The following is a 27369-nucleotide window of genomic DNA, read 5'->3' as shown; positions in this document are numbered from 1 at the left end:
CAAAGTGCTTTACAGCCAACAAAGTACTTTTGAAGTGTAATCACTGTTGTAATGTATGTAACTGCAGCGTCAGAACTGTACAATTCTGCAATTTTCTTTATTTCAAAAAAATATATTTTTGGAGGGGAGGGTTAGTTATTAAGGCTGCTTTTCTGAACGTGCGCTGGTGGTGAAGAGCTGAGCCGAACCGAGCCAAGCCTGCCAGGAGTGTATATCGGGTGATGGTGGGGGTGCTCGCCACGATTTTCCATTCATTAAAATAAATGGATGTAAAATCGTGGTGAATGCCCTGATATGTGCTTCTAGTAGGTGTCCCTCTCCACCAGCAACGCACACCCGGAAGATCTGCCTCAATGTCTCCACCTTAAGAGTCTCTTCAAGCACACACCCTTCTTGGCTGCTGGGATGGGGTTAGAGACTGTTTTGTTATCTCAAGTCTCAACTTCTTCAATGCTCTCCTCTCCAGTGTTCAGAATTCCACCATTCACAAACTCCAACTGATTCAGAATTGTATCTCCCACATCCTGATCCACACTTACTGCCACTTGCCCAACACCCATGCCCTCCATTGGCTCCCTGTCCCTCAATGCAGTAAATTAGGCATCCCAGTCCTCCTTTACAAAACTCTCCATGGTCTTGCCCTACACCTTTCTCAATTTCCTACTTATATCCCAGGCTGTGACCTTCTGTCCATTGACTCTGGCTTCCTGTGCATCTCTTCCCCGCCCCCACCCCCCCACCACTCACCATCAGTTGCTCAGCTCCACTCTCTAAACCCCTCAGACATGCTGCTAACTCTTCCCTCTTTTAAAAGTGTCAACACTTTTCGACCACACTTTTAAAATATGATTGCTGTTTTTGGCCAACTATCGCAACTCTTCCATCAACTGCTGTCCGCTATGCCTCTCTAAGGCTTTTCTATTGCAATGACAGTGTGTAAAAGCAAATTGTTATAATGTTATTTTAACCTCTGGATTTACAAGTACCTAGAAGTCCTCCCTGAGCTATGTGTTAAACTATACACATTGTGGGGAAGGGGGAAAACGTACATTAATTCTGGCTCTATTTGGACCCTGAATGTTTCAGTGCTGATCCCTACAAAATATGTTTAATTCTGATTCAAACCAGTGCAAAATATTCAGTCCATTATAGGCACACATCCAATACAACAGACACTACTCAAAGTATTGTGCTGATCTAAATGGGGAAGATTAAAGCAGAAAAGGATTGATCATTTTAACATCACCATGCTTTTTTGTTACAAGGTGCATTTCCTAACAAAGCAAGTCAATCTGTAAAATCTCTACAGTCCTTCACTTCAATGCAGTGTTCTAAAAATATTACTACTCCTGCTGTCATTAGGTATGATATTTTTAATTGCTGGTCTCTTTATTGGAAAAATAGGTTTTTAACAGCATACCATAATAAATAGTGAAACATGGTTACTGCATCATTAGAAATCATAATCCGATCGTTGAACTCCAAACATTTCCTATCCCTTTCTTTCTTGCAAGCCTACTTGTTTTATGGAGTAAGGGAGCCTGCTTACAGTAAGTTAAAACACTGCAGCTGATCAGACACACCTCACAAATAGAGCTGGAATGAACATTTAGAATGGAGGCCTTTCTAAATGTATGACCCTGGCAAGAAGCCTCAACTACTACGAGTGCACACCAGGAAATTGTGGGTCCAATGCCATTAATCAACAGAAAACACCGCTTTTGTGCTACCAACGGGTGAGGTCCCACTTCAGGAGCATGCCTTCAGAAAGAAATTGGCATTTTAGAGTCACGAGACACGGGTATCACCTTGACCTCCAAATTCATTACTTAATCACTTCTGGTTTGCAAGTGATGGTTACAACCTACTCCTGCTCTTACACATGACATGTATTTGTTATAAAAAACATTTGTTTAATTTAAGAGCTGTGAACACTTGAGAAATGCAAGCACTGAAATTCATAAAATCTACTATTAGGAGTCTCAACAACCAGAAATTTACAGGACTAGAAAGACCATTGTGGCCCGTCCATCAGTTTGCCTGATTTCCATTCATTTAACTGAATAGATGGATAATTGGGCAGGGTCCTTTACAGATGTGTGATCCTCCTCACCTGCTTTTCCTCTCTGTGCTCCACCCAGGTGATTATTTATGCCAAAGGGCAAAAGAAGGAGATCTAGCCCTCTATCTTTAGTACCATTCAATGGGGGTCATTTTGACTTTGGGTGGTAGTGTAATCGTGCGACATAGATTCAGCCACCATTATATATCTCTACCAATTGCATTTCTATTGACTTCAAATTCTGTATCGCTGATTCATTACGGAGGACTTAACGTGGTCCAATCACATCGACGTCATAACCAAGAAGGCATGCCAACGCCTGTTCTTCCTCAGGAGACTGAAGAAATTTGGAATGGCCCCCCAGATTCTCACCAACTTCTACCGGTGCACCATCGAGAGTATCCTGTCCGGCTGCATCACTACCTGGTATGGCAACTGCACCGCCATAGACCGCAAGGCTCTACAGATGGTGGTGAAAGCTGCACAACATACTATAGGAATTAAACTACCCGCTGTGCAGGATATCTACCCCAAGAGGTGCCGGGGGAAGGCCCTGAGAATCATCAAAGACGCGAGCCACCCCAGCCACAACCTCTTCGCCCTGCTCCTGTCCGGTAAGAGATATCGAAGCATACGGTCTCGTACCAGCAGGTTTCGAAACAGCTTCTACCCCCAGGCCATAAGACTCATGAACGAATAATTTATTATTATTTATTACTGTTGTTTTATTTATTATTACTGTATTTCTATTAGTATTTTTATCATTGGTATGCCATATTTATTCAAATGTTGGGAGGACTCGTAAAAATCAACATTTCATTGTGCAGTACACACGTTTGCTGCATATATGACAAATAAAATTGAATTGAATTGAATTGATTGCATTCCCCTCCCCAGCAATTCTCTCAGGCTAAACCAGATGCTCACAATCTCAGTGTCCTATTCAACTCTAAGCTAAACTTCCAACCCCATATATTCTCCAACACGAAGACTGCCTACTTTCACCTCGATAACATTACTTAACTACTCCCTTCCTCAACCCATCTGCCATTGGAACCCTCATCCATGCTGTTGTCACCTTAGACTGGACTATTCCAATGCTCTCCTGGGTGGCCTTCGATCGTTCAATCGCCGGTAAACTACAGCTCATCCAAAACTCCGCTGCCCATATCCTATCCTGCACCAAGTTCCGCCTATCTATCACACCCATCCTTGCTAATCTACATTGGCTTCCAGTGCCCCCAATGCATTTAAATTCTCATCCTCGTGTTTAAACCTCTCCATCTCTCTCGCTTCCTTAAGATCCTCCTTAACACCCACGTCTTTGACCAAGCTTTTGGTCCCCACTCCGAATATCTGCTTCCTTAGCTCGGTGTCTGTTTTTGTCTGATTAAGCCTCTGTGAAGCGCCTTGGTTCATTTTTCTACCTTAAAGGCGCTATATAAATGCAAGTTGTTGCTGTTCTTGGTCTTCTTTACTGCTGGCACACACTGTGCTGATGGTTTCAATGAGCTATCCATTAGTACCCCACATCCCTCCCCGCCATCACAATGTGTTTTCCTATTATTGATCTTTTACTCTCAATGCTTATTTCCCTTCCCTAATCGCATCACCGTGCATTTGTTTTGTGTAGACTTTAAATTCTTCAAGGACAATTCCAATCAAATCAATAATAGATAACCTGTAAGGTCACTTTGCACTGTATTCTCTTGTGTGATTTATATTTCTTAGTTTAGAGAAACTAAGGTAAAAGTAGACTCAATAATGCAGACACCACCAAGGTTAAAAAGAGCAAGTACAAAGATGAAGTAAATCAGGAAGTAGTGATCAGGCGATGAAATGGGGAGAAGTTTAAAGTGGAAATAGCTGATTGTCCAATCGGGTGCTCTCTGCGAGGAGCAGAAATTGCAGGGCGCGCTGATCAGGAAGTTGTGGGACGGCAGTGCGTGAAATTCCATTCATTTAAAGTGAGCAGAAAATTGGGTGCTGCAGGCCCACAATTTCCTGGCCAGCGTTCCGATCTGCACGTACCTTGCGCGCCGGCCGTTGAGCTGGCCGTGGAATTCCGATCCGGGGCCTGGCCCAGCTGCCGGCGCGCAGTGCTTGCGTATCCCAGGGGCGCAGTTAGTTCGATGTGTCCCCTGGGATCACGTGGGCCATGGGCAGCCAATCGGAGCAGGGAATGCTCCATTCATAAGTCTGACAGGAAGTGCTGTCAAGACTTATAAATACTTTGGCCCCAAAATAGCACTAAACCTTCAAATAAATTTAAAAAAAAACACATTTTTTAAATAAACTATAAATTACATGAAATAACTATTTTAAACAATAATTTAAATTTTTGAAAAAAAAATTATATTCTAACGGGGCTAAAAACAAACTTACCTTGCTTTAAAGTATTTTAAAATAATAAACCTGTGGAAAAAATGTTTTAATTTTAATTAATTCACCACTTACCTTGTAAAAAGCAAGCCTTACGTCTGCTTTTTACATTTCTAAATTCTGCAAGCTTACGTTCCTGGAGAAATCTGTAAAAAAAAACTAAGTTTGATGTGCACGCGCAGCCTCCCCCGCGCACGCGTTCGACCTCTGAACCTCTTCGTTCAGAGGAACGGATGTGCCGGTTTCCCGCGCATGCACAGTGCATGCAGGAAACCGGTACTTCTATCGGGCCTATGGGTGAGTACCCCGTGTGTACTCACCCGTGGAGACCCGAATTTCTGGCCGTTAAAATGAACCGTGGAATCCATCTTCCAGTCAATCAAATAAACGTTAACATTCAAAGCAAGTATGACTAAAAGTGGGGAATAAAGCAAGAGAGAGTGTGCTCAATTATTTTTCTCCATATCTTTAGGTCACTCAATTGAATTAGTCATTCCTTAACAAAAAGCAGGGGCAAACAATCTGTTCCAGACGCCTGTGAATTCTGCTCGAGTTTGTTTCTTGGAAGTACATGTTTTACCCAGAGTACCTAACATGCCAGTTTCCTTGATGCTTTTTTAAAAAATTTGCCTTTTGCTACCAATTTTCTCAGCTCCTCTCGGAAGGCCTTGACTCCTTGCTGGCGTAAAGTTCCAATGATGCTGGTTGGTCTCCAGTACTTCACCCAAGTGGCCACTCTTTATCGGTGAGCCTCGACAGTGAGTGTCAATAGGCTGTTGGACACTGCAGTTATTTTCTTGTTGTTAATGGATGTCATGGTGCAGAATGACAGCATTCACAATCCACACAGGAATTTAAGTCATAACGGCACAGAAGGAGACCATTCGGCCCATCGAGTCTGTGCCAGCTTTCTGTAGAGCATTCCAGTCAGTCCCATTCCCCCGCTCTATCCCCGTAGCCCTGCAAGTTTATTTCCCTCAAGTGCCTAGCCAGTCTCCCCTTGAAAACATTGATTGTCTCCGCTTCCACCACTTCAGTCGACAGCGAGTTCCAGGTCCTCACCATTCACTGCATAAAAAAGTTTTTCCTCACATCCCCCTTGTATCTCTTGCCCAAAACCTTAAATCTGTGTCCCCTAGTCCTTGTACCATCAACTAGTGGGAACAGCCTTTCCCCGTCTAGCCTATCCAAACCCACCATAATCTTGTACACCTCTATCTAATCACCCCTCAACCTCCTTTGCTCTAATGAAAACAAATCCAGCTTCTCCAACCTGTCCTTGTAGCTAAGATCCCTCATCCCCAGAACCATCCTGGTAAATCTCCTCTGCACCCTCTCAAGGGCCTTCATATCCTTCCTAAAGTGTGGTGACCAGAACTGGACGCAATATTCCAGTTGTGGCCTAACCAGCGTTTTATAAAGGTTCAGCATAACTTCTCTACTTTTGTACTCAATTCCTCTATTTATGAAGCCCAAGATCCCATATGCTTTGCTAACCACTCTCTCAATATGTCCCACCACCTTCAGGGACCTATGAACATTAACTCCCAGGTCGCTCTGTCATTGCGCACTCTTTAAAACTGTGCAATTAAGTGTATATTGCCTCTCCCTGTTCCTTCTGCCAAAATGCATCACCTCACACTTTTCTTGCCAAAATGCATCACCTCACACTTCACAATAAAATACAGTTGCATACTAATCACGTCTAAATCACACAACTGTTTAGCAACCTTTGGACAACAATCAGTCGTATGATCAGTCGTATGATCTGTCAGATATGAAGGGGTGGAGAAACCGCAAGTCCTTCCAGCTCCTGGAACTGCATCGCTATGTCTTTTCTTTTGCACTCTACCATTGGTCTTTGCTATTAAGCTTTGGTTTATAAGATTACCTGTTGCCATGGACGTGAGAGGCACAGAAAGCGAAGCTGTAATGCAGCAGTGTTGGATCTATCATTGTGCCACCTTCTGCGCGTTCTATCAGCTCCTTGAGATAGCAGAGATGACGATGACAACCTCGTAGCCCGTAGCGAGAACAGTATTCATCCAGCACAAACACCTGGCCAGGGCTAAACCAACCCTGAGGGGGAAACAGAATAGAATTCCAAATTATAAGAGTGCTACAATTTATAAATAATCTTGGTGTTTCGATCTGACGGAATAGCAAATCTGGAGACTCAAATTCAAACACAACAATTTCATTATAAAAATAATGAGTCTGGCTGTCTGAGAACTCCAGGATTCAAACTTGCCAATCACTAAAGTGCTTCAACCGCTGTGATAACTAGTGAAGGACCTTTTTTCATTTTTTCTTACCAGCAACATAAAAGGAAATCAAGCTTAACAAAAACCACAACGGGTCCGCAGTAATGAACAAAATGTGTACGATTAGTACAATCTGGGGCTCAAATACATTAAGAGTGAAGAACCAACTGTTTGTCAGGGTGCTCCTCCATGTACTCAAACACTGGCAGGGTTGTCTACAGCTTCTGCATTAGAACAGGGATAATAAAACAGTCCGATGAATTTCCTTAACCATCTAAGTAGTAAACTATGCAACAGCAGCAGCAAGAAACTCAGCAGTAACAAATGGTCTCCACATGGACAATATCACTCAATATTTAAAATTAGCCCAAACATCTGCATTCTTAATTAATAGTATATTTAGAATCATAGAATGTTTACAGCACAGAAGGAGGCCATTCGGCCTGTTGAGCCCGTGCCAGCTCTCTGCAAGAGCACTTCAGCTAGTCCCACTCTCCCGCCTTTTCCCCATAGCCCTGCAATTTTTTTTCCTTCAGGTACTTATCCAATTCCCAATTGAAATCCACGATTGAATCTGCCTCCACCACCCTTTCAGGCAGTGCATTCCAGATCCTAACCACTTGCTGCATAAAAAAGTTTTTCCTCTTGTCACCTTTGGTTCTTTTGCCAATCACCTTAAATCTGTGTCCTCTGGTTCTCGAACCTTCAGACAATGGGAACAGTTTCTCTCTATCTACTCTGTCTAGATGCCTCATGATTTTGAACACCTTGAGCAAATCTCCTCTCAACCTTCTCTGCTCTAAGGAGAATAAACCCAGCTTCTCCAGGTTATCCACATAACTGAAGTCCCTCATCCCCTAGAACCATTCTTGTAAATCTTTTCTGCACCCTCTCTAAGGCCTTCACATCCTTCCTAAAGTGCGGTGCCCAGAATTGGATGCAATACTCCAGTTGGGGCCGAACCAGTGTTTTATAAAGGTTCATCATAACTTCCATGCTTTTGTACTCTATACCTCTATTTATGAAGCTCAGCATTCCATATGCTTTTTTAACTGCTTTCTCAACCTGCCCTGCCACCTTCAACGATTTGTGCACATATACCCCCATGCACCTCCTTTAGAATTGTACCCTTTAGTTTATATTGCCTCTCCTCATTCTTCCTACCAAAACGTATCACTTTGTACTTTTCTACGTTAAATTTCAGCTGTCACGTGTCAGCCCATTTCACCAGCCTGTCCATGTCTTGAAGTCTATGACTATCCTCCTCACTGCTCACTATATTTCCAGTGTAAAAAGTTTCCAGAATACATACTGGCTTCAATGTTCAGTTTAGTCATTTATTTATTTCAAACACAGTCTACTTTGTGCAATGAACCCCAGCCTTGACAAATCTGAAAATAGGATACAATGACAAGAAAATCACAAGGATCACAAGCCTTATACCAGGTACAAAAGAGGCAAGGACACAGTATGTAGGAGAGCCATTATTCACAATGCTGAAGTCCACATGCCCTTAATAGTGTATTTCTAGTTGCACCCTTAATTGTGCCATGGGAGCAATTCATATTGAGGAAAAACACAATTAACTCACACACAATCAATAAAGCAATATCTATTATATCTTTCCTTATATGCCAAGGGCAGCAGGAGAGAAAGAAGACATTTTTTTCTTCAACTTTTCTGCAGGAAAGTATTGAATTAGGAACTTTCAATGTTCAAGCCTTTAAGAAAAGGTTTGATGAGTGCTGCATTGCATTTAAAAGGACCTTATTAATAAAGTACTGCACACATGCACTATTTGCCACAAAATGGAGAAAGGTTATTTGCTAAATGGTCAGTTGATGCTTACTTAATGGTTTCTCTTTGTGTTTATACAATGATTAAGGGCAAAAACATGTCATATAAAATTGTCAGTTCTGGAGAAATGGAATTAGGAAGAAAACATATAAGACTCCAGCACAAGTGTAGCACAAGAGGCCACTTTGCCTGTTGCATCAAGCAAGATATGCTGTATGCCAAAAACTAAATGATAAAAGTGACATGCTTTAAAAAATATATAAGAAAAGAACTTCTATTTATATAGCGCCTTTCATGACCTCAGAACATCCTAAAGTGCTTTACAGCCAATGATGTACTTTTGAAGTGGAGTCACTGTCATAATGTAGGAAACGCGGCAGCCAATTTGTGCACAGCAAGCTCCCACAAACAGCAATGTGATAATGACCAGATAATCTGTTTTAGTGATGTTGGCTGATGGATAAATATTGGCCGACGGATAAATACTGGCGAGAACTCCACTGTTCTTCTTTGAAATAGTGCCAAGAGATCTTTTACGTTCAAAAGGCAGCATTACCTCAGTACTGCACTGGGTGTGTCAGCCTAGATTACGTGCTCAAGTCTTTGGAGTGGGTCTTGAACCCTCAACCTTCTGACTCAGAGGCGAGAGTGCTACCACTGAACGATATATGGGGTGTGGTACAGGAAACTTTCATTTAACCGGAGGTTAAATGTCCGGAAAGTTCTATCTACCGGCAAAATTCAGGAGCCGTTTCCTATAAGTTTTTTTACTTCTCGTTGCTTTTTTATTCCAGTCAGGCTCTGCAAGGTCTAGCTGAAGCTGTTGCTTAGCTACAGAGATGCTTTTAAGCTGCGGCTGACTGTTTTGAAGCTGTTGCCAAGCAACAGGGTTTGTTGATTCACACAGAACTCAAAAGCTCCGTATGTTTTAACATTAGCGCTGGTTTCTATGGCAGTTTTGATGGTACGGCACCAGCTCGGTCCCGTCAGTGCCGGATACCAGAAAGTTTCCTGTATTTAGATTGGTGTCTGTCTTCTCTTATCTGATTGGTAACACCAAACAGTTGCTGCTAAACCAAAGAAAGGAATTTTCAAACAAATTGCACTTGCTGTTTTACAGCTTTTGCAAGTTAAGCCTCCAAAAGGTAATTGATTGAAATGAGGTGAAATTACTGACTAAATAGGTGGTAGTAATTTATTTGACCTTTCCAAAATAACTTGGATATGACTCTTCCAAACATACAATAAGAGCGAGATAAGACCATCAGGCCCATCAATGCTAACCCTATTCACTCGACGGTACAAACGTGTACACCATCCTCCCCAGCTGCGAGTAATGCAAATAAAAAAAACTACGGCCAATTTCCAGAAAACCTCATGAGAAATTCCTTCCAACTTTATAACGTCATCAGGTAAGCTCCAGAAAAGCAGGATTCTTTATGACACATCATTGGGCAAACTTAATTAACCCACACATCCCAGATACATCCAATGTCCTTCTCTCTCAGCAACCTGCCAAATCTCTTTGTAAAGGACAGTAACATACCCATATTTAATACATCCACCTTTCAAGACAAAGCAGCAACTAAAGCCAAAGGAAAAGTGTAGAACAGCAAAAGGAGGAGGCCATTTAGCCCATCATATCTATGCTGGCTTTTTCCTAGAGCAATCCAAAACTAATCCCACTGCACTACTCTCTTGCTCTAGTCCTGTATCTTCCTCTAGTATTTATCAAATCTCTGTCTCAACCAGTCCCAGTATCAAACCATTCCACGCTTCAACGACCCTTTGCTTAAGAGATTTCTCTTAACCCCTCTCCTCACTCCCTGATAATGATAACTCTAAATTGATGACCTCTCATGACTGACTGCCAAGTGCAATATGCCTTAGCAAAGGCAATTAATTTCTAGGGGCTATAAATTCATTACAGCCAAGAAATGAGCAGTGTTTAGATTAAAAAAGGTTAGCTACACCACCTGAAAATCGTCTAGGCTGCACGCAAAATTCGTGCTCACTCCTCATTAAAATGATTGTAGTCATGATTCTACTCTAAAAGCACACGCTCATTGGCATTACACTGAAAAGATGGACCAATATCGGGAGAGTCTAATTGCAAGTAATGATTGCCACAGGCTTTTCACACTACTTAAAGGGGAGGTTCATTGATGCTGCAGCACCTCATTCTCATCACTGTTGGGTGTGCAGCTGCCCCAACAACCACAAGAAGAAGGACAAGGAGAAGGAAGAGTTCTTTACAAATCCTGATGGCAGATCATCGCCCCAGGGAGAGAGACCGGAGGTTCTCGGATGAAGCACTGGAGGCATTGGTTTTTGCGGTGGAGAGAAGGCGGGCGGTCCTGTACCTGGCAACTGGCAGGAGGCCCTTGCCACAAGTCTGCTGCACTACGTGGAGGGAGGTGGCACACCACGTCACGGGCAGCATTGTGGTCCCCAGGTCCCACAACCAATGCAGGAAGAAATTTAATAACATCACATGGGTGGTCAGGGTGAGTGAAGGCATCAACAAATGTTACATACCATCATCTGTACCACAAGCTTCACACACTGCTCAATGCACCACACCCCCAGCACTCACCCATCAACAATCTCTACCTATCAACACTCACCCACATCTCACACCTTGCACACAATGACAGCTATTCAATAACAGCAGGCACATCACCCAAACCAATTGCACCACACTCACTCACACACTTTCCTTTCTCTTGCAGGCGAAGGTGGCATACAACCGGCGTGAGCAGGAGCGGACAGGTGGGAGCCAAGTCCATATTGAACAGCTGAGCCAGCTGGAGATCATTGGGCACCAGGTCGTGGCCACTAGTGACATTGACCCCCTTGGGGACAACAACGGTATGTTCATTCCAACTCCTTCTTCTCACATCCCACTTCCCCCTCAGCCCACAATCTTTTCTCACTTTCAAGCTACTCATGGTGTATGCGGGCATTTCTGCCTTCCTGCCCCCCTCCCCTCACCATAACCTGACTCTTGTGCCTTGCTGCTTGCAGATAATCAGCAAGCACCTGAGCAGCCTGTCCCCAAGGGAACCGATGAGCGCGAGGGGGGAGGGACAAGAGGAGGAAGAAGACACCGCGTCACTGCATCAGTCACTCACAGCCACCAGCTCAGATACTGGCACTACACGTTCTTTAGAGGCTAGTGTAACAGCTGGAGCTGCACAGGGTGAGACACCGGGCACAAGTGGGGTGCAGCAAGGCCAGAGGGAAAGGGTAGCTCAGGGGCCAGCTCCTCGGAGGGCAAGTTCTGCTGCACAAAGTTCAGAGGAGGACCTCGATGGGGAGGCCTTCAGAAGAAGGGTGATGGGCATGCACACGGAAATGATAGGTGCAATGGCAAGGCTGCCAGAGAGCCTCTCGGCAATGACAAGGAGCGTGGAGGAGTCCGCCTCCAACATTGCACGGGGTTCCGCGCCAAGCATGGAGCCCAGGATTTCCAGTCTGGAAATGATGGTACACTCTCAGAGAGACCATGGCGACCCAGAGGTGATGAGCGATGTCACAGCTTCCATTACAGCACAGGCAGAAGCGCCCCAACGTCTTAGTGCTGCAGCGGAAGCTCAGACTGCTCTCATGCAGTCTCAGCATGATGCCACCCAAGCTCTGACTGCTGCCATCGTGGCTGGGTCTACCACCGTCGACCGGGGCTCTCACAGTGTTGCAGCAGGCCAGCAATCTGTGCTCCAACGGATTGCTAGGAATGCTGAGGCGCCCAGCCCGGGGGATTGGCAGTGGGTCTGTGGAGCAGAAACCTGCTGTTCTCTCTCAGGATAACAGCATTCCTACTCCCACCACTGCCACTCCACCATTGCCCTTGCAACTGCCTGTCAGACTGCTGCCGCACAGGCCGAGGTGGTGCAGTCTACAGCTGGGCCTTCTAGGTCCACAGCTGGTCGAGGTCATCCTGCAAGGCCATCTGAAGTGTCTCGCACGGAAACTCAGCAGCCTTCCACCAGCCGTGCTGCAGCCACTGGGGGTGCACTGCATAGGAGCACTAGAGTAGGAAAAGGCACACAAAAGACAAACAATCGCACAAGGGTGATTGGTTAATAGTATTCATGTGATATGTGTGATGATTATACATAAATTTATTAAGTGTGTTTGGAATCTTTTGTTGTGTCTCTCATTTCAGTTTTGTGTCCAGGATATGGCACGAAACAGAGATGATATGATGGGACTGTGGTGAGTTACAGGGATCTGGGGTTTCATTCATACAAATCAGAATCTGATGAGCCGGTCACGGACAGCCCGTCTGGAAGGCCGATTGTCTGGCTGCCTCCTTCCTCCCTCTCTCCTGTTCCTCTTCCTCCTCCCCCTCATCGTCCTCCTGATGTGGTCCCGCAAGGGCTGGGCCCTCATGATGGCCAAGTTGTGAAGCATGCAGCAGATCACCACAAAATGGGACACCCGCTGAGCTGAGTACTGGAGGGCCCCTGCCGAGCGGTCAAGGCAGCGGAACCGTTGCTTCAGTAGGTCGATGGTCTGCTTGATGATGTTCCTGGCGTCAGCAAGACTCTCATTATGGGTGCTGAGCACGAGTGTTGGGGTTGCTGAGGAGAGTCATGAACCAGGTGGAGAGCGGATAGCCCTGGTCCCTGAGCAGCCAGCCTCGAGCTTGACATGGATTCACTGTCTGTGGTCGCACATCAACTGCACATTAAGTGAGTGGTAGCCTTTGCGGTTACGGAAGATCTCAGGATTGTTATGCGGTACCCGCAAAGCCACGTGGGTGCAGTCAATGGTGCCCTGCACCATGGGGAAGCCCACTATCCTGGCAAAGCCACATGCATGCTCGTCCTGCTTTTCTCTGGTGATCGGGAAGCCAATGTAGTCCCTTCTCCTGATAGAGAGCGCCTCAGCAACCTCCTGGATGCAGTGATGGATGGCGAACTGTGAGATGTTAGCTATGCCTCCTGCTGCAGGCTGGAAGGATCTGCTGGCGAAGAAATTGAAGGCCACGGTGACCTTGACTGCCACTGAGAGAGCCGTGGTCGCCTTGGTCTGAGGCTGGAGCTCTGGTTGCAGGAGGTGGCAGAGTTCTGTGACTACCTCCTTGGTGAAGCGGAGCCTCCTAATACACTGCTCCTCGCTTAATTGAAGGTAGGAGAAGTGATGTCGGAAGACCCTAGGAGGGTAAGGCATCCTGTTGAGAGCCCTGATGGCCCTCCTCCCTCTGCGCACATGTTCCAGTCTTTCTCGCTATCTCTGCTCCCTCCACTGAAGATCCTGGAGGGGGAGGTCAACTGCCAGTACAGCCCCCATGACTTTTAGCAAGTGCTGCAGTTTGAAGCATTTCAAAAATAATTATGGAGTTTTGTACTTGCCAGAACACTCTCTGATACCAAATAACCTTGAAATAACTAAAGAAAACTCTTGCAGTTGCAGGAAGTGGCACATTGCCACTCAAACTTCAAAACCCTGTCAGATGCGGGTGATTGGTGATGATCCCTTTAAATAGCGCCACTGGAGCCGGCTTCCTAATGCTGCACACCACCACAACCTGTGGTTGCTTTCTCCAGCCGGTAAGTTCAATGGCCAAAACAAAGTTGGGAGATCAGGTGTCAAGTGAGCGTTGCACACTCACTGACATCATGATCTTCATGATTGCGATGTCCCCGGCGATTGAGTTTAGTGGCAGCACTACCGGCACAACGGATATGGTGTACACCGCTGGAACCGCCATCAGCTGGTGGTAGAGCGCTGAAAGGCGTTTTAACGCCATCTCGTGGCGCTAACATGTGGCGCTGAACACAAATTTCTCTCCCTCGGACTCTTGAGAACGTCACTCTTAAACCAATCACTATTAACAGCGCAGCAACAGCGCGGGGTAAAGCACTCAAATGATTTCCCATCCATTGCCAGACAAGAGCATCCAAACTCTCTTGCATCTCTCTCTCCAAATGCAAAACTGGGATTGAGAACTTAATACCTGAGTCATGTGCATGGACTCATTTGTGCTATTCCAAGGCTGCTCTGCCCCCATTGAACTCACATCCAGAAATAACACTGTTTTAATAAAGGAAAGGTGCACACATTTTTATAATGGAGGAAAATGTTTAAACCACAGGACATTTCTTAATTCACCCATTGTCTGAGGAGCTTTGTTTGGAAAGTCACAGCAGGTCTTGGTTGTGGGCAAGACCTGAGTCTGCAGTTATCTACCTCTCTCCTAATTTATGTACTTAAAACTGTCACAAACTGCAAAGAAACTGCATGGGACTCTCCATTAAATTAACCAAAAGAGCAATGTATTATTAACAAAAACATCCTGTTTAGTGAAAGCTATTTCATTAAGATTTAGTAAGATTAGTGCAGGATTCTGCTCAATTGCTCATAAAGTCAGGTAGAATCCAAATTTCCCCACAGAGCAAACTGTGGAGTCTGGGTTATGATACAAACAGGATTACATAGAAATCAGTCAAGAGTGACTTCCTGATAAAGGTGCAACAAAAATGTAATAACACTGGGATCAGCATTATAAAATAATAACACCAATGATTGGCACTAGAGACAAACAGGCCAAAAATGGAAAAAACCACGTTATAAAATACTAGCTGAAGTGCCCGGCGGTGCCGAGGGTCTTTTGAGAGCATGTTGTTGTTGGAAGAGAGAGAGAGCGACTGGGGGGAAGAGAGAGAGCGACTGGGGGGAAGAGAGAGAGCGACTGGGGGGAAGAGAGAGAGCGACTGGGGGGAAGAGAGCGAGCGACTGGGGGGAAGAGAGCGAGCGACTGGGGGGAAGAGAGCGAGCGACTGGGGGGAAGAGAGAGAGCGACTGGGGGGAAGAGAGAGAGTGAGAGACTGGGGGGAAGAGAGAGAGTGAGAGACTGGGGGGAAGAGAGAGAGCGACTGGGGGGAAGAGAGAGAGCGACTGGGGGGAAGAGAGAGAGCGACGGGGGGAAGAGAGAGAGCGACTGGGGGAAGAGAGAGAACGACTGGGGGGAAGAGAGAGAGCGAGAGACTGGGGGAAGAGAGAGAGCGAGAGACTGGGGGGAAGAGAGAGAGCGACTGGGGGGAAGAGAGAAAGCGACTGGGGGGGAAGAGAGAGAGCGACTGGGGGGAAGAGAGAGAGCGACGGGGGGGAAGAGAGAGAGCGACTGGGGGGAAGGGGGGGAAGGGGAGGTGGGGGAGGAAAGGAGGGGGGAGGAGGGAGGAAAGGGGGAGGGGAGGGGGGAGGAAAGGGGGAGGGGAGGGGGGAGGAAAGGGGGAGGGGAGGGGGAGGAAAGGGGGAGGGGAGGGGGAGGAAAGGGGGAGGGGAGGGGGGAGGAAAGGGGGAGGGGGGGAGGAAAGGGGAGGGGGAGGAAAGGGGGAGGGGAGGAGGGGAGGAAAGGGGGCGGGGGGAGGAAAGGGGGAGGGGGAGGAAAGGGGGAGGGGGGAGGAAAGGGGGAGGGGGGAAGAAGGGGGGGAAGAAGGGGGAGGGGGGAAGAAGGGGGAGGGGGAAGAAGGGGAGGGGGGAAGAAGGGGGGAAGAAGGGGGAGGGGGAAGAAGGGGGGAAGAAGGGGAGGGGGAAGAAGGGGGGAAGAAGGGGGAGGGGGGAAGAAGGGGGGGAAGAAGGGGGAGGGGTTCAGAAGGGGGAGGAAGGGGGGGGAAGAAGGGGGAGGAAGGGGGGGAAGAAGGGAAGAAGGGAAGGGGAGGGGAGGGGGAAGAAGGGAAGGGAGAGAAGGGATGGGGGAGGGGGAAGAAGGGAGGGGGTAGAAGGGGCAGGGGAGGGGGGAGAGGGGGAAGAAGGGGGAGAGGGGAGAAGGGGGAGTGGGGAAGGAGGGGGGGAGAAGGGGGAGTGGGGAAGGAGGGGGGAGAAGGGGGAGTGGGGAAGGAGAGGGAGAGTGGGGAAGGAGGGGGAGGGGGGGGAGGGGAGCGTCCCGTCAGCCCGAGCCCCGCCCCCGCCCTCCGAGCCCCGCCCCCCCACCCCAAGCCCCGCCCCCACCCCCGCGAGTCCCGCCCCCACCTCCACGAGCCATGCCCCGCCCCCGATCTCCCGAGCCCTGCACCCCGATCTCCCGAGCCCCGCACCCCGATCTCCCGAGCCCCGATCTCCGGAGACCCGCCCCCCCGCCCTCCCGAGGCCCGATCTCCCGAGCCCCGCCCCCCCGATCTCCCGAGCCCCGATCTCCCGAGCCCCGCCCCCCCCCCGATCTCCCGAGGCTCGCCCCCCCCGATCTCCCGAGGCCTGATCTCCCGAGCCCCGATCTGCCGAAACCCCGATCTCCCGAGCCCCGCCCCCTGCCCAAGCCGGCTTCAAGAGCAGAGAGAGAGTCGCCGCCGCGCAACCTACCGCATGAGGCCCGGCCGGACTCAAGTCGCGCACGCTGACTCCTGCCCCACCCGCCTTTACTAAGATGGCGGCGGTGGCGACGCTCGGCTCAGGCCCGCCCCCTCCAGCCTTCACAAAGATGGCGGCGATCGCAAGCCGCTTGTTGAGCGCGACGGGAGGTGCCTAGCTCGGGTGTGGCTGGGCAACAGAGGCCCAGGCTTACAGGCCTGGAAAAACAGTGATAGGTAGGAAAATTCTAGATGTTAGAGAAAAAATTTACAAATTAATTAACTTTTTTAAAAAACAATTTGTGTTTTAAAAGCAACTTTTTTTTTGCTGGAAATGTAGATTTGAAAAGAAACATGCAGAAAGTGATAAAGAAATGAACAGTTTGGAATCAAGATGGTGGCCACTCACCTCGGTTCAGAATGATAAGGCCCGCCCACACACGCATCGATTGGTCAACCGTCAGGTCACTGAACTGTAGGATTGGTCAATCATCACGTCACTCAACTGTAGGATGACCCGCCCGCACACACAATGAACCCACCCCAACTCGATGCGGAATTTTGAACGTTTTTTGGATACCGTTGGCACAATTTTTGTCCAACCGTCGGCACAATTTTTGTCCGAGCAAAAAGTAAATATGCCTACAAGAGTTCCCTAATGATGAGCTTTCTTTTGATATAACATATGTGTAGGTACGCTCTATAACTTTTGATTGTATAGCCGGACAGAGAGACAGACAGAGAGACATATCCTTTTTTATATATATAGATACATATTATATTACAGAGAGAACAATGCATCTTCAGAAGCGATTAAGAGGCAGATCCACAATGGATTCAATTAGTATTTTATTCTCCAAGGGCTCTATTTAGCTAAGTCATACAAACCAGGAAGATCTCTGGTTCAGTCCTTGGTTTGTGTTGAGCGAGTTGAATTTAGCCAATGTGGTGGTAGGGGCTCTACAATTGCCCTTAGCTTGACCCTGGGTTAAGTAGGGCCCAGTAGGGCCACACCTAGAGGAGTCAACCAGGAGATGGCACATCAGGCCTGATGTAACAGGTGAGGATGAAGGGATAATTACAAGTCCTAGCCCTTTTGGGCTACCCCAAATCAGGTGTATTCCCCAGACGTTCATCTTCAACTTAAGTTAGAGATAGCCGAATTCCATAAGATGCTTAAATGGGTCTAAAGGCTCAGGCTATCTCTCTCTAAAGGAAAGGAATGACTGAAGATGTTACCGTCCTCCAGATAGTACTTTTAATAAGTTGAACTAGACTGTAACCTTCTGGATATTATGAGGGTCCAGAATACCCCCAGAATTCTGCAACTCCTTACAAAAGAGTGTACAGAAATTGGGTTCGTGAGTTTATACAGAATTACTCTGAGACAATTCTAAAAATATATAGTTTTATTTAAGAGCCGACATTCATTTATCAGCTGTTGAATTAGTCGCAACATTAACAATTCAAAATACAGATAGCTTACTTTTCTTATTTCTCAGAGATCCTTATTTTCAAATCTTTACTTCGTTACATTTCTACATTTCTTACTTATCTCTAAATCCAGAACATCCACCAAAAACAATTACTTTGATTTCCCGAGACTCAGTTAAAAACTTAGAGCTGCCTCTGAAGAGTTGAGAAATGCTTTGCCCGTTTAGCGAGTTCTGTCTTTCTGTTGAAAAGGTCTTATTTTTATACCCTTTTGGCAGTGGTTTCTTCTTTGAAGTTCTCTGCTGATGTCAGCTAATTGTCTTATTCATTCTCTCTGTTTGAATGCTTTCTATTCTTACTGTCAATTCAACTATTGCATGCATAATTATGTCTCTACCTTTAGGTGTTTCAAAAACCATCATAAAAACAAGGACAGCAATGGTTTCTGTTTGATGCCATTCTTATCGAAGATTCTTCATTCAATTCTTAATATTGGCTTAACTGGTTTTTAGCAGACATTGTGACTCTCCTTACTGCTCCAAGTTCAATACAATCACAATGTAATTGCTTGGTATATCTGTTGAAGTCATATCTTCAAAGTGTTCTTGTTGGTATCATATTTACGATGTCTAAATTAAAGACACTTTAACTAGGGTGGTTCATGAATTTCTAGCTATCTCAGTTGGTTGCATATTTAATCGTGTTTCCTGTCTTCCAAGTTTAACATAAAAACTATTTGACCAGCAGGTGTTTCTTTTACTTGATGTCATTGTTTCAAAGGCACATGGTTCTTTTAGTGTTTGTGTTTCTGTTTTACGTGTTAGTTCTTAACACTTTAAACTGGGTCTTCTCATTGTGTTCTCTCCAAACTCTAGACCTTTCGGAAGCGGCAAACTGCCACTTCAATGGGGTAACTGTTTTATTATATTTAACTAATTCCCATTTCAAAGCTTGTTTGTTTTTTTACAACTTTGTTTAACAACTGATCTTTACCTCAGAAGCCTGTATTCTGTTTGCAGCCTGTGTCTCCGAGGCTTTCCAGACTTTTAAACCCAGTATATCATGTATTAATAATATCCGTATTCTGTTCATATTATGGTGTATCGTTCTGAAATATGGCGTATTCCCTCACAAGGAAATTCAGCCCTGAATGATTTTCCTACTCCCAACCATTCACTGAGGGTACACCCTACTCAAGTGATCCTAGATGTGTCAGAGAGCAGGCGTAACCTGCCAGACACAGCACCAGCAGATGTGACTGAATCAGTTGCAGGGCCATTGTAAGAACTAACCCAAGGAGATATTGCGTCACTGGCTGAAACCCTGAAGTTTACCAGCACACATACTCCTTCCACAGGCAAATCAATTATAAGTAATAGGTTAGGCATTAGACTTTGGACGCAATCCACCATGACTATGGCAAAACACACTGGCATCACTGATGCATTACACAAAGTAGAAAACAAATTGGCTGCACTCAATTTGTACTTTGTGCTGAGAGGTGATTTGTAGAATAATGTAGAACAGCAAAGAATGGTCATTGAGCCATTCCAGAGGGCAGCATCGACGTGGTAGTATGGTAAATGTGGACAGAAGGATTCCTCAAAGAGGCAGTTCAAGCACTGAGCCAAATGTATCTTAGATGAGCACCTGATGCATCAGTCATCCTGGTTGGACTGGTATTTCGAGGTCTGCATCCTCAAGGTAACGATCTGCCTTCTGCTCTGGCTTTGTATGTGGATTGCCCTCCTACTCGTTGGTTAAGGTAATCTTGTAAAGCAAATTTGTGGAGCATACAGCAGACAAAGATAATTCTGGAAACATTGTGGGTGCTGTACTGTAATGTACCCCCAATCTGTTCAGATATCTGAAGCACTGATTCAAGATGCCAATTGTATACTCAATAACGATCCTGATGGTTGTGTAAGCCTATTTGTATCAATGCTCAGTTTCTGTCTGTGGCTGCTGCGAGTGTCATTCTTGGTCACCCAGGAGCATAATACGGTGCTTGTATTTTGGGGGAGTAGAAAATGTTTCTGTTCGCTACATTATGGATGTTTATTAGGCACATGTGTACTGTCAATCATCCCATGTACTTTAGGAATACCAGCAATTCAGTGGAATTGAATTTTTTTTTCAAACTGCACTTGTTGGTCAGTGGGAAATGATATGATGGCCCTCCTGAATAAAGCATCAAATTGGCTGTTCCTTGTGCTAACCTGGAAAAAGCTTAAGTATAAAAATTGGGAGCATGGATACCTTTATGGCAATGCTGCCCCTATGTGTGAGGTCTTCCTGTAGCCACTGCCACTGCTCTGTAACTGCCTCTCTGCTAAGCCTTATCCTCTGGAGGCAGTGCTCTTCAATCATCACCTGCTGGCTGAACCTGGGCCTGCAGACTGAATGGGTGGTGTAGCAATAAGTCTGACTATTATGCTTTTGGTGTCACCTGGCATCTCCGGTTGCCCCTCTGTGCTCTAATTCTTCACTGCTTCAGCTCCACAACCAAGTCAGGGTGACATTAAAAGCAATCTGCACAGTCGTGAACTTTCTATCAGCAGAAACAGTGAAAGAGCAGGCTCCTTCACTATCTCAACAAGTGAGAACTTGGCTCAGCTGAAACAGCAGTTGTAGGAGCGCATCACACATATGATGCATGGAGACACTGAGCTATAATTTGCTACGCTTCACCCTTAATGATTCATTAGGTGTTAGCCATGGCTCAGTTGGTAGCACTCTCATCTCAGAGTCAAAAGGTTATGGGTTCAAGTCCCACACCAGAGACTTGAGCGGAAAATCTAGGCTAATATTCCAAGTGTAGTACTGAAGGAATGCTTCACTGTCAGAGGTGCAGTCTTACAAATCAGACATTAAACCAAGGCCCCGGCTGTCCTCTTCGGTGGATGTAAAGATCCCATGGCACTATTTTGAAGAAGAGCAGGGGCAGTTATCCCAGGTGACGTAAGAAAACTACTAGGCACTTGGTCTAAGCATTAAACAAAGCTTCAATCAACAGTTTTACAACATGGAGGTCTAGTTGTGTCCTTCACTAGTTCCTGTTAAGAATGTCCTGTGCAAGCTGGGCCCGTGCCCGAGTATTTATACTCTCCCTGGACAGCGCCACCCGTAGGCCACTCAGTATTATTTCATAAGTCTTTCTTTCATGAATGACTGATTCATGTCATTCTTCCCGCCTGAAGGATTGGCAGTCCGGCGACTTCCTTCTATCGGATTAATCGGACTACAAATAGCCGCAGTCGTTTGGATCTCCGTTTGTGGCTGGAAGGCACGTCTCCTCGGACCGTGTCGGGGTCGGGGTCGGGGTCGCTTGGTTCGTACCGGCGGGCTGGCAGAGTCCATGTTGCCTTGATCGACCTGATGGGGACTGGGGAGATCGTGACTCCAGGTGCGGGCCCCCACAGGCACAGAGCTGGCTTCATCCTGCTCAGTAGTCGGTGAGGGAGCTCCTGAAGCGGACGGAGCTCCTGAAGCGGACAGAGTCGCTCCGGATCCGGTTTGATGACACCATTGTCCACCCAGTAGCCAAGGATGTTGATTGATGGTACTGATTTCACAGATTTGGACTCATTTAAGGTTAAGTTGCGACGATGGAGAATGTCAAGAAATTTCTGGAGGTTGGCATCGTGCTCCTTCTGGTCATGACCAGCAATGGTGATATTATCCAGATATGGAAAGGTGTCCGTTAAGTTCCCCTGTTTGACTAGGCTGTCCATTGCCTGTTGAAAGACGGCCACCCATTGGTGACCCCAAACGGAAGGCGACAAAACTGGTAAAGCCGCCCGTTGGTCTCAAAGGCCGTATACTTCTTGTCAGAGTCCTTTAACGGTACTTGATGATATGCACTCTTTAAGTCAAAAGTTGAAAATACCCTGTAGTTGGCAAGGTTATTGACCATGTCATCGATGCGTGGTAGTGCGTAGGCATCCAGGTCAGTATACTGGTTAATAGTTTGCGAGTAATCGATGCAAAGACGTTTCTTGTGTTGCTTCAGAGGATTTTTAACATTGATGACTTGAGCCCGCCAGGAAGATGAACATGGCTCAATGATACTGTCAGCTAGAAGGCGAGAGATTTCTGCCTCGATAAAGGATCGATCATCTTGGCTGAAACATCGTGATTTAGTGACTATGGGCTTACATCGGGGGGGAAAGATTGGCAAACAAGGAGGGCTCGTCGAGCGAAGCCACCGAAAGCGCACAAAACGGTACTTTGGAAATAGTAAGCTCCGGTTTTGACCCTCCAAACTCGAAAGTGAGTCTTTTGTATTGCTTCTGGAAATCCTGTCCCAGGAGCACATCACTGCACAGATTTTTGAGCACCCCGAGCTGGGTGGAGAAATAAGTGCGGCCATTGAGAATAAGGTCGACAAGACAAAAGCGAGAAGAGTTGGTGGTCAGCGTTGTCAGAGCCATTGCAATTTCCATGTCCGAGGGGTAAATACGCAGTTTTAACTTACTGACAGCCTGCTCACTGATGAAGCTGTCAGAGCTACGAGTCGATTAGTTCACTCAAAATGTGTCCATTTACCGAAACCTTCGTGGTTGCATGGGACAGGCTTTGGGGAAAAACAGCTGTGATGGGAGGTGGGGCAGTTTTGTACTTGACAGCTTTAACATTAGTAGTGGCTCTTGGGGGAGGAGCAGTTTTATAGATGACAGCTGTAACATTAGTAGTGGCTCTTGGGGAAGGAGCAGTTTTATAGATAGCAGCTGTAACCCTAGGAGAGGCTCTTGACTGACATACTTTAGAAAAATGACCTTTCTTACTGCAATGATTGCAGGTTGCATTACGAGCAGGACAAAATTTCCTATAGTGAAATGCACCTCCACAGAAGAAACATTTCTTTTTAGATTGCCAAGATGCCGCTAGGGTAGGGTCGTCATCAGCTAGGATAGAGTCGTCATCAGCGAGGGCTTCCGCCTGAGGCTTATTGGAGGAGTCACTAAAAGTGATAGCAGCAGTCCATGCACGTGGTAAAAGATAGGCATCTGCATTTTTTTTTGCTAAGTCCAGAGAATATGCCTGGTCATAGGCAGCTTGTAACTCGAGGGTTTTATTCTCCAACGGATGCTGGCGTATGAAGGGAGATGCAATTCCATTAATAAGAGAATCACAAATTAATTCTTCCTGGTACTGCTCAGCTGAGACAGCTTTGATATTACAGTCTTTGCTGAGCTTGCGAAGCTTTTGAAGGAATTCATCAAGTGATACCCTGGGTTGTTGCTGAGCAAAAATGTTGTTTGGGGCCTTAACATATAATTGCTGCAGTATTTGGAACAGCGGAGTCATAGTCTACACAGTCTTCGATATAGTCAAACACATGAGGAGATACATAATTGGCCAGCATTTGTAACTTATCAGGAACATTCTCACCATGAATGACTGATTCATGTCACCAGGTGTCCTGGTCAATATTTATCTCGCAACCAACATCACTAAAAACAGATTATCTGGTCATTATCTCATTGCTGTTTGTCGGACCTTGCTGTGCGCAAATTGACTACCTTGTTCCCTACATTACAACAATGACTACACTTAAAAATATTTCATTGGCGGTAATGTGCTTTAGGACATTGAGGTTGTGAAATGCACTATATACGTGCAAATCTTTCTTCCAATTATACAATCACTAGCACATCCAGGCAAACACACACGTTGAGTGCATTAGTACTCGATAGCCTCAGTCCTCCGAAACAATTTTCGAACAGGAAATTGGGCAGGAAACGTGTGCAAGTCTGTACTTCCCACCTGATTATCTAGTACCGCACATTTGTTACTGGTGCAGCCATTACCACCCACAGCAATTTCAAGCCTTATCTTCTGAAAACGCCCATTTATCAAATTAAATACAAAAGGCCTAAAATTCCAGGGTCTCTGGTCCACCACCAGAAGAGCAACTTAGGGGAACTCCTGGCCACTGCTGGCCATTGACGTTGATCTCATTCCAAATCATGAGGTAGGGATCATTTAAAGAGTTGAGGTGGGTGGCTTGCACCTGAAAAGGTGCAACAGAGGACCTCATCCTGACAGCCAGCTAGAAAATCAAAGTTGCACTGTGCCACTTCAATAAAGGGGGGAAGAGGGCCAGGAAGGGTCGAAGATTTCAGTGCCTCAAAAGTTGTGATTTACCCTGCAGGAATGAAATGGACAGAATGGAGAAGGAGATTAATTATCGACAACTCTTGCCCACACAAACCCCTGATATGGGGTGGGGGTGGGAGGAGGGGGAGGAGAAGGGATGAGGGGAAAGAGACGGGCAGGTGACTTTCCCCAACCCCCACCCAGAATTAGGGTACACAGTTCCCCTGTAAAATCAGTGAAATTAAATCCAATACCATTACAAATCAGAAGTGATCAAAAACACTTTGGTTCAAATCATGGTTTGCTAGCTGGAGTCTGCTGACTGTCACTGTTCATCATGCTTCTGCCACTGTCTAAAAAAAACATTGCAATCATCAAACACACAACCTGACAAAAACAGAATAAAACTGCCTACCCTCCATCTGTTATTAGATAGAATGTCCCAGCCTGTGTTGTTCTGGCTTAACTCATCAAAACGTAATGTCACATGACTAATGTTTGGTGCAATTGTGATGAAAATGACACACAGCTATTCTCCTTCAGCAAAATTTACAAAAATCCCTTTCAGGATAATCATTTTGCCTATGTGCAGCACCCTTTTGTCAATTCTAATTTATCTGTGGCTTCAAAGATCTACACTGGTATCTGAAGAAATGAACTCGCTACTGTTGGGCACACCCTCAGTATATTCACTGATCTGCCAGGAAGTAGATCTCAAGGAAACAAGGTGATACTCTGCATCTTGGCTCTTTCCATCCAACCCTCCAGCTTGCTGATGATGAACGAGACAGCCTCTTGTACATCAGAGCCCAAACGACAGCAGCAGTCTGGGCATTCACAAGAGATGTGCAAACCAGGCTTAGGGCCTGTCCCACTGTGGGTTCCTCTGCAAATGCCCTCTGAAATGGGCATATGCTCCACCGTAGACCGTGTTGCTAAGAACCCTTTCTGCACAGATGCAGCTAGTGGACTCTTCCACACTCTTATCAAGACACTAACTTTGCTGAAAGTAGCTGCAGATGATCCTGCTCAAACAACAACTTATGTTTGGGCAACAACAGAAAATGGTGGAAACACTCAGCAGGTCAGGCAGCATCATGGAGAGAGAAACAGAGTTAACGTTTCAGGTCGATGACCCTTTGTCAGAACTGGAAAAAGTTGAAGAAGTAACAGATATTTAAGCAAGTGTGGGGCAGGGAAAGGGGGGAGGGAGGAAAGAACAATGGGAAGGTCTGTGACAGGATGGAAGGCAGGAGAGATTAAAAGACAAAAAGGATGATGGTGCAAGGCAAAAGGAGGTGGTAATGGGACAAGTTCAGAAACAAAAGGTGACTCTAGATGAGGTGTAAATGACAATGGCAGAATCATCAACAGCTGCCATGTGTGAGAAAAAAAACATGGGGGCCCAGGTTATAGTCTGAAATTGTTGCACTCGATGTTGAGTCCAGAAGGCTGTAAAGTGCCTAATCGAAAGCTGAGGTGGGCTGTTCTTTGAGCTTACATTGAGCTTTGTTGGAACAGTGTAAGAGGCCGAGGATGGAGAGGTCAGAGTGGGAGTGGAGCGGAGAATTAAAGTGACGGGTGACCGGAAGCTCGGGGTCACACTTACGGACTGAACGGAGGTATTCCGCAAAGCGGTCACCCAAAATGCATTTGGTCTCCTCAATGTAGAGGAGATTGCATCATGAGCAGCGAATACAGTATAATAAATTGCAAGAAGTACAAGTAAATCGCTGTTTCACCGGGAAGGAGTGTTTGGGGCCCTGGACAGTGGGAAGGGAGGAGGTAAAAGGGCAGGTGTCGCATCTCCTGCGCTTGCACAGGAAGGTGCCGTGGAAAGGGGTGTTGGGGGTGATAGAGGAGACCAGGGTGTTGCGGAGGGTGCGGTCCCTTCGGATTGCTGAAAGGGGAGGGGAGGGGAAGATGTGTTTGGTGGTGGGATCACGCGGGAAGTGGCAGAAATGGCAGAGGATGATCCGTTGAATGTGGAGGCTGGTGGGGTGAAAGGTGAGGACAAGGGGAACCCTATCGTGGTTCTGGGAGGGAGGGTAGAGGGGAGAGCAGAAGTGCGGGAAATGGAATGGACACGGTCGAGGGCCATGTCAACCACGGTAGAGGGGAATCCTCAGTTGAGGAAAAAGGAAGCAGTAGTATGGACTTATTTTAGAGTCGTCTTCTTCTTCTTAGGCAGTCCCTCAGAACCGAGGATGACTTGCTTCCACATTAAAAATGAGCTCGCAGGTGACTGATTAGTCCAATGCGGGACCTACAGACTCTGTCACAGGTGGGGCAGACGGTGGTTGAAGGGGCGGGAGGGTGGGGTGCTTGGGTTGACGTGCGCTCCTTGCGCTGCCTGCACTTGGCTTCCGCTTGCTCCCGGCGAAGAGACTCGAGGTGTTTGGCGCCTTCCCGGATGCTTCTCCTCCACTTTGTGCGGTCTTGGGCCAGGGATTCCCAGGTGTCAGTGGGGATGTTACACTTTTTCAAGGAGGCTTTGAGGGTGTCCTTGAAGCGTTTCCTCTGCCCACCTGGGGCTCTCTTGCCATGCCGGAGCTCCGAGTAGAGCGCTTGTTTTGGGAGTTTCGTATCGGGCATGCGGACAATGTGACCCGTCCATCGGAGCTGATTGAGCATGGTCAGAGCTTCGATGCTGGGGATGTTGGCCTGAGCAAGAACACTGACGTTGGTGCTCTCCTCCTTCCAGATAAGAGAAATGAGTTCATGAATTCGCGCCAGTAGTGCTTCTCCGCCATGCTCAGGAGCAGATGGATTTTAGAGTGCAGGTTCCTGAGAGATCCAAATCCCTCAGTAGTACAACTAAAAAATGAACTGAGCTAATCCTCCAAGCAACAGGTCCCTGCTCCTCCTTACCTGTGCACTGTGACCCATCTGGTGCTCCCTCCCCCACCTAATAGCTATATCTTTTGGGGTGTATAACTGTGCTGGCACATACCAAAGTTGATGAGATTTCAGCTATATAACTTTTAATGCAACATACTGTTAGGCCCCTTGTCCCATTGGCTGTGGTAATACC

At 46.5% G+C, this 27369-nt stretch overlaps 1 protein-coding gene across 12 annotated transcripts in view; it reads right to left on the bottom strand.

Annotated features, from left to right (window-relative positions):
• cadps2 (Ca++-dependent secretion activator 2) overlaps positions 1-27369 on the bottom strand; it is a 983842-nt gene that overhangs the window by 233961 nt on the left and 722512 nt on the right. For all 12 annotated transcript variants that reach the window (XM_086008788.1, XM_086008791.1, XM_086008779.1 and 9 more), the window contains exon 13: positions 6336-6523. In XM_086008788.1, coding sequence (XP_085864914.1) covers positions 6336-6523 — 188 coding nt within the window. The remainder of the gene's footprint in view (positions 1-6335; positions 6524-27369) is intronic.

Source organism: Somniosus microcephalus, chromosome 16 (assembly GCF_052327205.1).
Source record: "Somniosus microcephalus isolate GS21.2 chromosome 16, FLI_Smic_1.0, whole genome shotgun sequence".
NCBI classification, from domain to species: Eukaryota; Metazoa; Chordata; class Chondrichthyes; order Squaliformes; family Somniosidae; genus Somniosus; species Somniosus microcephalus.
Note: the sequence above shows the minus strand (reverse complement) of the source record. Positions and strands in the feature narration are given on the sequence as shown.